At 45.1% G+C, this 16,258-nt stretch overlaps 1 protein-coding gene across 1 annotated transcript in view; it reads left to right on the plus strand.

The window, feature by feature from the left end:
- Positions 1 to 16,258, plus strand: part of XRN2 (5'-3' exoribonuclease 2) — a 2,388,435-nt gene that overhangs the window by 1,511,552 nt on the left and 860,625 nt on the right. Inside the window, exon 20 of the mRNA XM_044057168.1 lies at positions 11,029 to 11,101. Within this exon, the coding sequence (XP_043913103.1) occupies positions 11,029 to 11,101 (73 nt within the window). The remainder of the gene's footprint in view (positions 1 to 11,028; positions 11,102 to 16,258) is intronic.

Genomic DNA, 16,258 nt, shown 5'->3' on the forward strand with positions numbered 1-16,258 from the left:
TTGTAATGTTCATCATGTTTCACTGTTGCAGTCATTACTCCTGGGTTATCTTGCTGGCAGGCTACCCTGAGTTGGCCAGAATTCCAAAGTGTAGGTCCGGCATCGGTTGCGGTCGCCTCTTCCCTGACAGTGCGCCAGGGGTATACAAGATGCAGCCGACGCCATTTTCTTCAGTCTTTCTTGTCGCGCGATGCCCGAAGCAAAAGCAGTTCAAGTGCCAGTCGGCAGACTCCTGAGACTTTGAAATCCGAATTTCAGAACCGAAGTCTTCATTAAAGTTAAGTACCCTGTTGGAGAAACTTTTTTCTTGCTCCAGACCGATGTCAGAAAAAAGTTAACAATTGTATTTCTTGTGGGAAGCAAATACCTCATAAGGATTTTCACTCTTACTGTATTCCTTGCCTAGACCCTGATCACAACGTTGCTAGCTGTCGGTTTTGTGCTAGATTTAACCAACGCACTATTAAGCATCGGTTTGATTTTGCATTTCATTATTTTGGCCGAGGATTTAATTATATAATGCCGTCGGACCAGCCGACAACTGGAGTTTACAAAAAACGCAAGGACAAGGAAAAGGATAGGCATCCGAGGTCCAAAACAGACTAAGCCTCTGCTAGGCCAGTTGCCGGTTCTCAGTGAGGTGCTTTCGCAGCCCCTGGCGCCCGCTACCTCAGAGCCACAGGCCGCTTTTGACTCCCACGTGGAGCCGACTGGGCCTTTGGAAACTCAAGGTATTGGACACACGGAAATCATTCCCTCAGATGGGTCCGGAGCCGCAGAGCAGGCATCTGCTTCTGAGGGTGTCTTCAGACCTACACAACTATATATTAAGCCATCTTCAAAGACCAAAGCAGCTCTAAAGACAAACAAGTACAGCATTCTCCATCTGACTTCCATGCTTAAAAAACAGATGCTCAAAATGGCCGAAGACCTAATTAGTTTGATCAGGGGCTCCCATCCCCCTCCTGATAAGAGGCCTAGGTAAGAGACTGAGTATGACTCTTCTGATAAGGTTTCTATTTCTTCTGATTCCTCTTCTGAAAAGGATTACTCCATGCTTCCCTATGAGGATTCTGATGCTGAAGAATCCATTCCTTCAGCCTCTCCTCCTGAGGATTATTCTTTTGGGGAAACCCTACATACCATGAAGGGCTCTAGACAGATGAGGGAAAAAAGTCTGCACTTCTGCTACCCTGGCTGCAAGGGCTTTATATTGTCAGTTTCATATGCTTAAATATCAGCAATATTTAATGTCACTGATTAAACAGAAATTGTTGACAAATACTGAAGGTTCAGAGAACAAGGAATTGCAGGATTTATTGCATGCAGCTGAACAAGTGGGAAAGCATACTTGCAATGTGGTTATGATTCACTGGTGGCCTCTTGCAGGGCCGCTGTTACAGGTTCTGTTATTAGAAGGCATGCTTGATTAAAGGAACAGAATCTGCCAGATCATGTTAAAGCAAAATTATTGGATGCACCATTACAGCATGATACTTTGGTACTAAAGCCGAAGAGGTGTTGAAAAAAAAAATGGAGGATAAAGCAAAATCCATGCAGACAGTCAAGGATTTCTTACAGGTGCAGCCACCCAGGTTTAGCAGGAACTGGCCCTCAAAAAATTGGTCCTTTCCAGTGTCAGACAGACCACAGAGACAGATACAGGCGTCCCAGAGGCAGATCTCAGCCCCAAGGCTCATACAGGCCTAAACAATGGGGTGCTCCTACCTCCAAAAGTGGAGAAGACAAATCACAACCTTACAGGAAACAGTCCCAATGACTTTCCTCTACCAGATCCAAGCACTTTTCTTTTGGACAGCCCCCTTAGGGGGGAAACTAGCCTTTTTTTTCATCAAATTGGTAAATGGTTACCCAAGACAAATGGGTCATGAACATAGTGTCCCAAGACTACAGGTTCCATTTTCACACCCTACCAAGGTCAAAAGGTATGCCAGATCTGCCACACAATCAATGGGCAGAGGCACAAAAACAAATTACAGCCCTCATGGACATGAGGGCCATTCAGCAAGTACCACAAGAGCAGGGACAAGGATTTTACTCCAGACTTTTTCTAGTACCCAAAAAGGACAAAACCTGATGACCAATACTTGACCTATCAATTTTAAATACGTTTCTGGAAGTTCCAAAATTCAAGATGTTGACTCTACAGCAGCTACTGCCCATGCTTTGCAAGAAGGCTTGGCTCGTAACTGTGGACCTAAGAGGCATACCTGCATGTCCCAATCAGACAATATTGCAGAAGATTCCTCAGATTCATAGCTGGTTCAATGCATTACCAATTCTCTGCACTGCCCTTTGGCTTATCTACTGCGCCCAGGGTCTTCAAAAAATGCCTGGCACCAGTAATTGCGTTTTGCAGACAAAAAGGAATTCAAGTATATCCCTACTTGGATGATTGCCTAATTCAAGCAGAGAACAAAGACATTCTTCTGAGGCATCTGGCGTTTGTAAAAAGATTACTAATTGGCCTAGGGTACACAGTAAATGAAAAGAAATCAAAACTAGTGCCCTCTCGAGACGTAATATTCCTGGGTGAAAGCTTAAATACAACTGCCCAGATGGCTTATCTCATGCCAGACAAAAGCATCTGACTACTTACTTCAAGAAATTGGCAACAAAACCCCACTTATCTGCAAGGAATATCCTGCAGGCCTTGGGTTTCATGGCATCTTGCGTTCTACTAATTCCATATGCCAGACTGCATATGAGGAAACTACAATGGTGCATAAAAAGTGTTTTGGACTCAGCATTGCCACAGCCTGGAGACAGTAATTGCACTCATTCTCTGCCTGCAACAGGAGTTTCGATGGTGGGCAGAAGCCTGTCACCACAACAAGGGTCTGCCATTCAGTTTACCCGCAGCCAGACAGGGACTGACAAGGGATGCATCACATTATGCCTGGGGGGCCCATATGGCAGGAAAATGTATTCAGGGCACATGGCCTGCAAACCAGATGCATCTTCACATCAGTCAAAAAGAGATGCTAGCTGTTCAAAATGCCCTGACCGCTTTCAAGGACCTGCTTCATCCAGGATAGTTACTGATAGACAACACTACGGTCATGTGGTACGTAAACAAGCAGGGAGGTGCACATTCCTACCCCCTCTGCAGACAAGCAATGACGTTATGGGACACAGCATTGGCTTTACAAGTTCACCTGCAAGTACAATTCCTGCCAGGAAAAACAAATACTCTGGCAGACTAAGCAGAAACCTCATGCATCCCCACAAATGGAAACTGGATCCACAAGTCTTCAGCATGATAAGGAAATGGGGTTGCCCAGACATAGATCTATTTGCCTCCCCTCACAACTGCCAATTGCAGAGATTTTGCACAAGGATTTATCACAAGCAAACATGGAAAGTGGACGCCCTATCATTCAGCTCGAAAAATCTAACGTTATATGCTTTTCCCCATCTGCCTCTCCTTCCCAGGGTACCCCTAAAGGTCAGACAAGAGAAGCCAAAGATTATACTGATTGCACCAGACTGGCCATGCCAGCACTGGTACCCAATCCTAAAGAGCTTGTCGCAAGGTCCAGCATGGATATTGCCTCGCACTTCTCACTTGCTGACCCAACAAAACAATCAGATCCTGCACAGCCAACTCAGGACCTTAAATCTGGCAACATGGCGGATAATGTAGCCATTCAGAACACTCTTTCAAAAGCTGATGTCCTTCAAGGATGCATCTGCAGTCATAACAAATGGGTTGTCCTGTCGTCAGGCAGCCCTTCGTTCGGCCGGATTCCAAAGTCTGGGTCTGGCCTCGGCTGGTGTCGCACTTCACCCGACGTCATCTCTCCTGGTCTTCGGGTATAAAGGCATCAGCCGACGCCATTTTCCTCTGTCTTTCTTGCCGCGTGGCGCCCGAAGCAGAAGCTGTTCGCAAGTGCCGGTCGGTCAGATCCAGAGATTACTACTACCGAATACTACTTCGAAGACTTCTAAAAAGCTAAGTACCCCGTTGGGGACTCTTTCTTGCCTCAGCCGATGTCAGAAAAAGTAAATAATTGTTTAACTTGTGGGAAACAAATACCTCATAAGGATTTCCACTTTTACTGCCTACCTTGTTTAGGCCCAGACCACGACGTAGCAGCCTGTTTAGCCTGTGCTTCCTTCAACCGATGAACGCTTAGGCGTCGGTCGGAGTTTGCTGAACAGCTTTTCGGCTCAGATTTTGCGTACATTATGCCGTCGGATCCTCCGACTACTCAAATTGTTAAAAAACGCAAAGAAAAAGACCGACACTCGCGGTCCGTGGTTTTGGCCGAAACCACGGTTAAGCAAACCGCGAGTGTCTCTGTTTCGGCCGAAACCGAGCAAACGGGTCAATCTTCAGCCGAATCCATGACTACTACCGAGGCTCCTGTTACTCTAGTTGAATCGGCCTCTGAAGTTTTGCCTACTAATGTGGTTCCTATTGAATTATCAGACACCATCCCTTTGGATGTCTCTACCCCAGCACGTGGTGCTGCTAGGCCTCCTGCAGCCATGTCTATTAAGGCCTTTGCCAGGGCTAAAGCAGCCAAAACTGCTAAATCTGTGCCTGTTAAGCCCCCCTCACACAGGCCCAGTTCCAGTTCACAAATGCTTACTTTGGCAGAGGATCTCATCTCTTTAATTAGGGGATCCCAATCTCACCCAGACAGGGCCTCTCAGCCTCCAGAAAAGAGACCTAGAGCAGAGCCCCCAGAGCCAGTGTCCTCTGATGATTCTTCGGATGACTCAGACATTACAGACCATCCAGAGGCTCCTTTTTCTACTTAAGAAGATTCCGATGCTGAAGAATCTATTCCATCTGCCTCTCCACCAGACAAATTTTCCTTTGGGGAAACCTTACATGCCATGAGAGAACAATTCCAATGGCAGGGACAAGATTTCTCAGATTCAAGAAAAAGGCTTAGGACCTTTCTACACTTACCACAACATAGGCCCTTAGCTATACCTCCAGTTCTGCCTGTTGTGGATGATGCATTTAATGATGTTTGCACTGCTCCTGATACTTTACCTCCAGCCCCTGCCAAACCAGATAGGTTTTACAGGGTACCAGACACTCATCACCACCTATACAAGGCCCCACTTGCAGATCCTGAGACTATCTCCCAGGGGCCTAAGGCAGTAGCTTCGACCTCAGCAAAAAACCCTCTTCCTTCTGAAAGGGAATCCAGGTCCTTGGAGAGATGGGGGAAAAAAGTTTACACCTCTGCTACTCTCTCAGCTAGAGCTTTGAACTGTCAGTTTCATATGATCCAATACCAAGAGTTTATGCTTGATCAGTTAACTAAGAAACTGTCCTCTGATGACTCCTTAGATAAGAAAAATGTTTTAGAAATGGTGAATAACATTCAGCAGGTTAGTAACCATTCTTTAAAATGTGGCTATGATGCACTGGAGGCTTCATTTAGATCAACCATGACTGGCACAGTTATAAGAAGGCATGCATGGTTGAAAGAACAGGTCTTGCCGGATCATGTTAAAGCAAAGCTGTTAGATGCTCCTATGGATAAGGCCAGTCTATTTGGTACTCCTGCTCAGCAAGTAATGAAGAAAATGGAAGAGAAGGCAAAATCTGTACAAACAGTTAAGGATTTCTTACAGGTTCAGCCCCCAAGGTTTAGCAGGAACTGGCCTTCCAAAAATTGGTCCTTTCCAGACTCCTCAAAATCTCAGAGAGGCAGGAATAGACGTGCCAGAGGCAGAAATCAATCCAGAGGAGGTGCCTACAGAGGACGCCAGTGGCAAGGCAATAACCAGCGAGGCACCGACACAACCACTGCCACTGCAACAGGACAATCACAGTGACTTGGCTCTGACACCGCCTACCAGGAAACAAATAGCAGCACCTTTAGGCGGAAAGTTAGCCTTATTTTCAAAAAATTGGCACTATATCACAAAAGACAAGTGGATTTTGCAGACCATAGACCAAGGCTACAGGTTTCACTTCCACACCTTCCCAGTAAAAAGAGGAATGCCAAACCTACCTCCAAATCAAAAAACAGAAGCTCTAAAGCAGATAGCTCAATTAACAAAGATGACAGCTGTGGAAAGAGTACCACTTAACAGAACAGGGCAAAGGATTCTACTCCAGACTCTTCCTAGTACCAAGAAAAGAGAAAAGTTGGAGACCTATTCTCGACCTGTCCGTCTTAAACACATTCATCATTGTCCCAAAATTCAAAATGCTGACCCTACAGCAACTTCTTCCCATGCTGGGCAAGGAGTCTTGGCTGGTAACTCTAGATTTCAAGGAGGCATACCTGCACGTCCCCATACGACCAAATTGCAGAAGATACCTCCGATTTCTTGCAGGATCAGAGCATTATCAATTCTCAGCATTGCCCTTTGACTTATCTACTGCGCCCAGAGTATTCACAAAATGCCTGGCATCAGGAATAGCTCATTGCAGGCTACAGGGAATCCAAATTTATCCATACCTGGACGACTGCCTGATGCAAGCGGACAACAAAAGCAAGCTGACAAAAGACTTACAAAGAGTCATTTGCTTACTACAAGCCCTGGGATACACAGTCAATTTAAAAAAGTCAAGACTGATACCATCCCAAACAAGAATCTTCTTGGGTGCGGATTTGGACACAGTAAAACAGATGGCATTCCTAACTGCAGAAAAACAAGAACAACTCCCTCTTTACTTCTTGGCATTAACAAAGCAGAACAAACTAACAGCAAGGAGAGTACTGCAGGCCTTGGGCTTCATGGCATCATGCATAATCCTGGTCCCCCATGCCAGACTGCATATGAGAAAGCTACAGTGGTACCTAAAGAATTTATGGTCTCAACATAGGCACAGCTTAGAAACCGAAATCCCACTAATCCCATGCCTGAAACAAGAGTTCCTATGGTGGGCTCAAGCATGCCAGTCAAACCCAGGCTTGCCCTTCCACAACTTTCAAGCAAGCCAAACCATCACAACGGACGCCTCAGACCTAGGCTGGGGGGCACACATGCTGGACAAATGCATACAAGGATTATGGACTCCAGACCAGCTGCACCTGCACATAAATCAAAAAGAAATGCTGGCAGTAAAACTAGCAATCCAGAATTTCAGACCATTCCTCAAAGAAGGCCATTTAATAAGGACAGACAACACCACAGTCATGTGGTACATCAACAAACAGGGAGGCACTCATTCATACCCCCTATGCAGAATGACTCTGGACCTTTGGAATATGGCTCTGAGCTACAACATCCAGTTACAGGCAATATTTGTACCGGGAAAAGAAAACATCCTAGCAGACATGTTAAGCAGAACTACCTCTGATGCTCACGAATGGATGCTACACCCGGACATCTTCAAGGCCATCACAAAGAAATGGGGAATGCCACAAATAGACCTATTCGCATCCCCACTCAATCACCAGCTCAAGAAATTCTGCACAAGGACATACTACCCACTAGCATGGAAGGTGGACTCTCTATCCTTCAGTTGGAAAGGCCTGACAGCATATGCATTTCCACCTCTTCCTTTGATGCACAAGGTACTACTGAAAATCAAAGAGGAACGTCCAAGGATAATTCTGATAGCCCCAAATTGGCCAAGACAACACTGGTATCCATTGCTGAGGAGCATGTCTCTGGGGAGAATGTGGACACTACCCCTGATGCCTTTGATGTTAACTCAGAACAACTACAACATCATGCATCCAAACTTAAAAACTCTACAACTGACTGCCGGGAACATCACATAACAGCAACTAACCCAGATTTATCCCAAAGGGTGAAAGACATTATCCTTGAAGCCCGCAGACCTTCAACCAGAAGGAACTATGCAGGAAAATGGAAAAGGTTTGTCATTTGGAGTACTGAAAGAGGAAAAGATGTGTCAAAGATAGACATTGCTAACATCCTGGAGTACTTGGCAGAGCTTCTACATACAGGCCTGTCCTATTCCTCCATCAAGATACATGCATCAGCTATTTCTGCAGAATACAGCTTCGATCCCCCTGTCTTCTCACATCCTCTACTCAGGCAGTTCCTCAGAGGAATCAAGAATGTAAAACCTCCTAGGAAACCACCACTACCAGCAATGGGACTTGAACTTTGTGCTAGAAAAATTGACACTCCCTCCATTCGAACCAGCAGCAACAGCAGATCTTCAGCACCTGTCATGGAAAACTGCTTTCCTACTGGCAATTACTTCAGCAAGAAGGGTTTCGGAACTACAGGCCTTAATGGCAGTGCAACCCTTCCTAATCTTCCATCAAGATAGTGTCCATGAGAACTAATCCTACATTTATGCCTAAGGTGGTATCCAGAGTGTCTCTAAACCAGGCAATCCACCTACCTACCTTCTTTCCCAATCCACAGAACAGGGGGGAAAGACTGCTGCATACCTTGGATGTACATAGACAGTTACGCTACTACCTGGACAGAACCAAAGGTAACAGAAAAACTGACCTGCTTTTAGTAGCCTATGCAACAGGAAGGGAAGGAAAAGCAATTTCCAAACAGACAATTTCTAAATGGATAGGAAATTGCATAAGATTCTGTTACTCCTACCATGGAAAGCAAATTCCACAGAACATAAGACCTCACTCTACAAGGGCTACAGCCACTACCACAGCTTTCTTACGAGGAGTGGCTACCAAGGACATTATTGAGGCTACTTGGACCTCCGTGCATACATTTGCCAAGCATTACAACTTACCTCTATATTCTAGATCCCGAGCAGGGTTTGCCACTGCTGTCTTGCAAGGGATCCTAACTACACCATAATTCTGCTCCTCCTCCCCTAGTTTGGCTATGGTATGCTACCCATTTGTTATGACTGCAGATGCATCCTTGAAGGACATAGTACAGTTTTGTACCTACCATAAATGTAGATGTCGAACAGGATAGCATCTGCAGTCAGGATTACCCACCCTCCTTCCCCTCTGTGGTACTCCTAGGGTATTTACCCTCCTAATAGCTAGCTAGGGGGGGATCTCTTATGGTGTATTTGTTTGTATATATGTACATACATGCTTATTTTTGTGTTTGCCTACTATTTTTTTTTGGAAACATTGGCATTTATCCAAAATTTAGTTTTCCAAGAGGGCAACTGGCATCTGGGGCAAGAAACACTGAGGAAAATGGCGTCGGCTGATGCCTTTATACCCGAAGACCAGGAGAGATGACGTCGGGTGAAGTGCGACACCAGCCGAGGCCAGACCCAGACTTTGGAATCCGGCCGACCGAAGGGCTGCCTGACGACAGGACAACCCATTTGTTATGACTGCAGATGCTATCCTGTTCGGACATCTACATTTATGGTAGGTACAAAACTGTACTTTATGAATGTTGTCTTGAGGCCAGGAGGCCCAGCACCAGAAAATCTTATGCAGAAAAATGGAAGAGATTCTGTGCTTGGAACAAGGCATTGACACGTGTGTACCAAATATCCCTCAGATTTTACAATACCTAACTGAGATTCTGAACAAAGGCCTTTCCTTCTCATCAATTAAGATTCATGTCTCTGCCATTTCAGCCCATTCCAATACGGAACCACCCATCTTCTCTCATCATTTCATAAGGCAGTACCTCAGAGGGGCCAGAAACATTAGGCCTCCAAGGAGAGCACCAATTCCGGCCTGGGTATGTTTTGGAAAAACTCACACTGCCTCCTTTTGAGCCAGCATCAACAGCAGATATAAAATTCTTATCCTGGAAAACAGATCTGCTCCTAGCAATAACTTCTGCAAGGCGAGTCTCAGTTACAAGCACTCATGGCTGTGGAACCTTTTATCATTTTTCATCCAGACAGGGTTTCTCTGAGGACAAACCCTACATTTATTCCTAAGGTGGTGTCCAGTGTGGCCCTTAACCAAACCATTCACTTGCCAACCTTTTATCCTAACCCACAGAACAAGGGTGAGAAAATTCTGCATTCCTTGGACATACACAGGCAGTTACGCTTCTACTTTGGACAGAACTAAAGCTTTCAGAAAGACTGAGCAACTTTTAGTGTCATATGCTGCAGGATCACAAGGAAAGGCGATCTCAAAACAGACTATTTGTAAATGAATAGGCCATTGCATCCGTTCCTGCTATTTTCAACATGATAAATCAGTGCCTAAGGGCATTAGGCCTCATTCCACCAGAGCAGCAGCCACTTCAGCAGCCTTCCTCGGAGGACTACCAACCAAAGATATCTTAGAGGCTGCAACTTGGAGTTTCGTGCACACCTTCACAAAGCACTACCACTTATCTCTTTACTCTCAAGTCCAGAGCAGGCTTTGCCACTTCAAGTTCTGCAGGGCCTCATAGCCTCTCCTAATCCTATTTAGCCCAGCCACCCTTCCTCAGCATTGGGATTCAACCCAAGAGTAATGACTGCAACAGTGAAACATGATGAACATAGTACAGTTGTGTACCTACCATAAATGTAGATGTTAGTGTATTCACTGTTGCAGTCCAGGTTACCCACCCACTATCCCCTTTTTTCTTTGCTGGGACTTATCTGCACTTCTCTATCCTATACAACCTATTTGGTGCATTTGCTTGTAGATGAAGGAAATGTTATTTTTGTGCATGCATTTTTATTGGCATATTTTTCAGCAAACTAGTTTGGGGGCACCTGACATCTGGGGCAAGAAAAACTGAAGAAAATGGCGTCGGCTGCGTCTTATACCCCTGGCGCACTGACGTCAGGGAAGAGGCGACAGTAGCCGACGCCAGAAATAGACTTTGGAATTCTGGCCGACTGAGGGTAGCCTGCCAGCAGGATAACCCAAGAGTAATGACTGCAACAGTGAATACACTCTAACATCTACATTTATGGTAGGTACACAACTGTACTTTCCTAGTCAGATCTGTCTAGGCAAGGAAATGCACTCAGTAAAATAAGTGTTTGGTTTGTGACATTTAAGTACACCTTGTGTCTAATTTTTATTTAATTTGAATGGCAGTGACCAATTCTTTGTGCAGGTTACTTTGATTTTTTGTTGTTGATACGACATTGAACTACTTTTAATGGATCATTTTTTTCTTGGTTTCCCCATATCTTAGGACTCTCCCATCATTGACTTTTATCCCGATGATTTTGCTATTGATTTAAATGGCAAGAAATATGCTTGGCAAGGTAAATATGAACTTATTTTTTGTACATCTATGATGGCTTTTAAAATTGTATTAGAGGCCTATTGCTTTTCTAGTTAAATACATGTTCACAGCCTCAGTGATTGAAAATGAGAGACAAATGCTCATGATGCAGGAAGAGTCATGGTTTTATGTTAAATGTTGTAGGCTTAGATGGGATATTTAGGCAACAATTCTAAAAGACCCTTAATGAGAGTGCATTTCTAGGTCTGTTGTATCATAATTCAGCATCCATATTATCTGTGCATAATCCCACTTTTTCCCATTTTTACACTGGAGGTTACAGTATCACATCAACCGTAACTTTAGCTTGAATTTGTCATTCTAGGCTTCAGAAAGCTCCATGAAGGTCCAAGTCTTAAGCCCTCATCACTCTTAAATGTTTGAGTGCTTTGATAGTTGATTTCATACGCTCATTTCTTTCTCGATAAATCCTGATAAAATAGTGGACTGCTGTTATTTTCACAGATTTTTTTTTCCTCCAAGCTGGAGTGTGCATAGAATAGCTACCATTCTTTTATTTTGGTATAAATAGTGTGTTGGCTTATCTTCAAAGGTTTCTGAAGATGTCCAGGCATGAAGGTAAACTATACATGTATTACATTAAACAAAGTTAGCATTCTGTGTACAATTGGGTGTTTATAGATATGTTATTGAAAAGCTGGTGTCATGCATGCTGTTGTGCTGTGCTTAGAATTATGGAATATTAATCATTGTGTATGTCAAAGTAATAAAGCTGTTTAGCAGTGCACATTATACAGATGTTTTCTTTTCAAGAAAACAGGAGAATGCAGTCTTCCCTCGAATTACTACCCACATTTGACGTTATAGACCAAAAGGTAAAATTTGAAGTGGATAGAGGGGGAGATTTACACCAAGGATGTCTCAATTTAGCTAGGGATTACACTGACTAATGGTATGGGCCATCTGTCTGTTAAGTGCGCATGCATTGTTTTAAAATAAGTGAAATTAATATAAAATAGCACGACATTGCAGTTCTGTCATCATGTTGCACAGGGAAATAGTGCATGTCCATGGTTTACCTCACACAGATGCCCCCCTTCCCCTAAAAGTAGGAAACATGCATGAACCAGCAAGATACGCACACTGTCACATGCACGCAGACAGACACACGCATGTACCCTTAACCTGGTGTTTCTTATTTGGGTGGCTTTGTAGAACTTGGTCAGTGTAGTTCATGGATATACTATACTCTGCCTTTCATGTCATATGGTGGAGACCACACAAATATTGTGGCAGGACTCGCAGGCTCTGCCTGCATACAAGTAGACGTTCACACATTCATTATCAGCTCACCTTGCATTCTTCATATCCTGATCTGTGCAGTGAGGCAGTGGTAGTCTGACACTCAGATGTCAACATTCAATAAGCAGTCATGTACATTCAGTCAGTGTCCACTCGTACACCATCCCTTTACCCGGCATGCTGTTTACCCGGATCAGCAATCTGGCAGTGTAAAGCTGAGCTGCTGGTCTTCATGTTTCACTGTTGCAGTCATCACATTTGGGTCATCTGCTTGCAGTAGCCCTCAGTCGGCTTGATTAACCAAGTCTTGGGTCCTGTGTCGGTTGCTGTCCCATTTTCCATGACGCCAGGTAGTCGGGTATAAAGCATGCAGCCGGCGCCATTACATCAGTCTTTATTGCCGTGCTGTGCCCAAAGCAGAAGCAGTTTTGCAAGTGCTGGTCGGCCGACTCCTGAAATTTTCATTTGAGTTTCAGAACCGAAGTCTTCAACTAAGCTAAGTACTCCTTTGGGAAAACTTTTTTTGCTCTAACCGATGTCAGTAAAAGTCAGTAATTGTATTTCTTGTGTAAAGCAAATACCTCAAAGATTTTCATTCGTACTGTATTTTTTGCCTAGGGCCCTGATCACGACGTACCTTGCTGTCGGTTTTGTGCCTTATTTAAACAACGAACTATTCGTCCCTATATTTACGCTTCTAAACATTTTGGTTCTCAGTTCAGTTATCCAGCTATGGCTTCGGTAAGCCACCTGACTACTGACATTCCAAAAAAACGCAAAGATCAAGACAGACAGCATAGGTCCAAAGCTGCCGACAACACTTCTCCTAAGCTAGTCGACAGTATGCCGGTACTCAGTGAGGCGCTTTCACAGCCCCTGATAACCGCTACTTCAGGTTTGCAGGCCTCTACTGAGACCCATTCGGAGTCCGGTATGCCACAAGATGCTTCAACTGTGGAACCTGCGGATGTCTCTACCTTGGATGGGTCCGGAGCCGCTGTGCAGGCACCGGCTTCTGAGGATATATTCAGGCCCTACTGACTTGCATATTAAACCGATGCTGCCTTCTTAAAGGCCTAAAACTCGATCCATGCCTAGAAAACAGACGCCCAGATGGCATGGGAAGCCTCTATGCCTAAAAAAACAAATGATAGCTGAAGACCTTATTACTTTAAGGGAAGCGAACCTTCCCCCTCTAAGAGACCTAGGACTGAGTTTGCTTATGATTCTTCTGATCAGGATTCTAAAATGTGTTTCCTCTGACCAGGATTTACCCTTATCTACCTATGAGGATTCTGATGCAGAGGACTCTCTTCCCACTGCTTCCCCTCCAGAGGATTTCTCTTTTGGTGAAACCTTGCATACTCTTAGGGAGGAACATTTTTGCTGGGAAAGCCAGGATTACTCCGACTCTAAAAAGAGGCTTGGGGATTTCTTACTCCTGCCCCAACACAGGCGTTTAGCTATTCCCCCTGTACTGGACATTGTTGATGCCTTTTCAGAATATAGCTTTGCCCCTGAATCTTTACCTCCTGCTCCCAGAAAACCTGATGGATATTACAGGGTTCCAGACTCTCAAGTTCCTTTTTAAAAATCCTCCTGCAGATCCTGAGACCATTTCACAGGGACCCAAGGGCATTAAGGCTACTACTGCCAAAAATCCTACCCCCTCTGATAGAGATTCTAGGGCGCTGGATAGATGGGGTAAGAAGGTATACACTTCTGCAACCTAGGCCATTAGAGCCTTAAACTGCCAGTTGCATATGTTAAAGTATCAGCAGCATATTACTGGATTGCTTAAACTGATGTTGATTCCTGACTGTGCTGAAAATAAAGATTTACAGGATTTACTGCATTCAGCTGAACAAGTTGGAAAACATACTTTGCAATGTGGTTTTGATTCACTAGAGGGGTCTTGCAAGACTGCTGTCACTGTGTCTGTACTTAGAAGGCATGCTTGGCTTAAGGAGCAATCGTTGACAGATCATGTTAAAGCTAAATTGCTGGATGCTGCCTTAAACCAAGACCGCCTGTTTAGCAACAAAGCAGAAGTAGTACTTAACTCATTACATCCGAGTGACATCTCCAGGCGTTTCTGCAGTTACCTCCTACTGCTCCTCTAGGCATCAAATATTACTTGTTCATACTTGCATTAATAATTCCAAAACCATGCTACATACAAGGTATCAGAATATTTTATCTTGAAGCATACATGATGGCAAACACAATTGTACTAATATTTGTCCTCTGTCAATAAGTATTTATTACAATTGTAAGATAACCATTTGTAAAGGCTCAGGCCACACCCACCAGGAGTTAAAGGTACACATTCAAAAGACTTGTACTGGAAGGAATGAGTTAAAAAGATGGAGGAAAAAGCTAAATCTATGCAAACTGTTAAAAGATTTCCTGCAAGTGCAGCCTCCCAGGTTTAGTAGGCATTGGCCCTCTAAAATTCAAGTTCCTTTCTGCTCCCCCAGGGAAAGAGTTTCTGACCAAAGGGGTTTCGGTAGATACCTTGGTGGTGGCGGCAGCCGCTCAGCAGGAAGTTGCAGAGGCTTCTTCCGTCCATCCTCCTAACAAGGAGTCCAGGAGTATGGACTGGTACGGGAAGCGTACCCTGTCTTCGGCGACCTTTACCTTGCGGTCGCTGAATTACCTTTGCCATTTCACTTGGCTCCAAAGAGATCTCCTTAAGGAGCTAGGAGATACTCTGACGGTTAACATGCCTGAGGCGGTAACAAACTGTTAATGCCCAGTTATCTACCCTTGGTTCCATTGTCAACTCGTCCATGAGGCTGATATCTTATGCAGCCAAGGGGGCGAGTAGGGCAGCTAGCTCAGGTGTAGCTCTCAGAAGGCAAGCCTGGATGCACCTGTGTCATTTCGCGGAGGCCTTTAAGTCTTCCTTCACTGACTCCCCCTTTGATGGGTCCTCTCTTTTTGGGACCAAAGTGAGACACCCTCACCAGATGCGAACAGGAGGGAAAGACACTATCTGCCGTAGGGGCCCGTTTCTCTCTCCCTTCTAGACCTTACCCCAAGGCTCAGAGAGGGGGGGGGGTGTGGTTCAAGAAGTCTCAGAGGCCTTTCCCTACAGCTCAAGGCGAGTCCCCCTCCAGAGGCAGAGGAGGGGGAAATTATTCTGGAAGACGCCATCCTAGAGGCAGAGGAGGCCCCCGCAACTCGGGAGACCGCGATTCTTTTCACGGATCTTCCTTCCAGCGTTCCTGAGGTGTTGCCCGACTGAGCTGTTCCGGAGCCAGTCGGGGGCCGAATTTTGTTGCATCACCCAGGATCGTTGGGTGCTTCGAACAGTTACCGGAGGTTACGCTATTCCCTTTGTATCAACACCCCCTCCAGTCAGGAGAATCCCGGACGTCCCACCCAGTCAGTAGGATCAAGCAGCACTAGAAGTTACAAAGCTGTTAGAAAAAGGAGTCCTCCAACCAGTCCCCTCAGACCATATCAGATCAGGAACTTACTCAAGACTCTTTTTGGTGCCGAAAAGAACAGGGGACCTGAGACCCATTCTGGATCTCGGTCAACTGAATCATTACGTTCTTAAGTCCAAGTTCCGAATGGTCACGCTTCAGTCCATTTTTCCATTGCTGGAAAAAGGAGTATGGATGTGCTCCTTCTATCTCCTCAAGGATGCCTACTTACCACATCAAGATGGACAAGGCATCCAGGAGTCACTTGCGCTTCCGGCTGGGAGCCAGTCACTTCCAGTTTCGTGCCCTGCCCTTTGGTCTCACCACAGCCCCCGGGGTGTTCGTGTTTGGCAGTGGTGACAGCTCACCTGAGAAATCAGGGATTCCAGGTATTTCCGTGTCTGGACAACTGGCTTCTCACCGCCCCCACTAGGCATCTG

The sequence above is a fragment of the Protopterus annectens genome, chromosome 1.part2, assembly GCF_019279795.1.
Source record: "Protopterus annectens isolate FY-2018-M chromosome 1.part2, PAN1.0, whole genome shotgun sequence".
Taxonomy (NCBI): Eukaryota; Metazoa; Chordata; order Ceratodontiformes; family Protopteridae; genus Protopterus; species Protopterus annectens.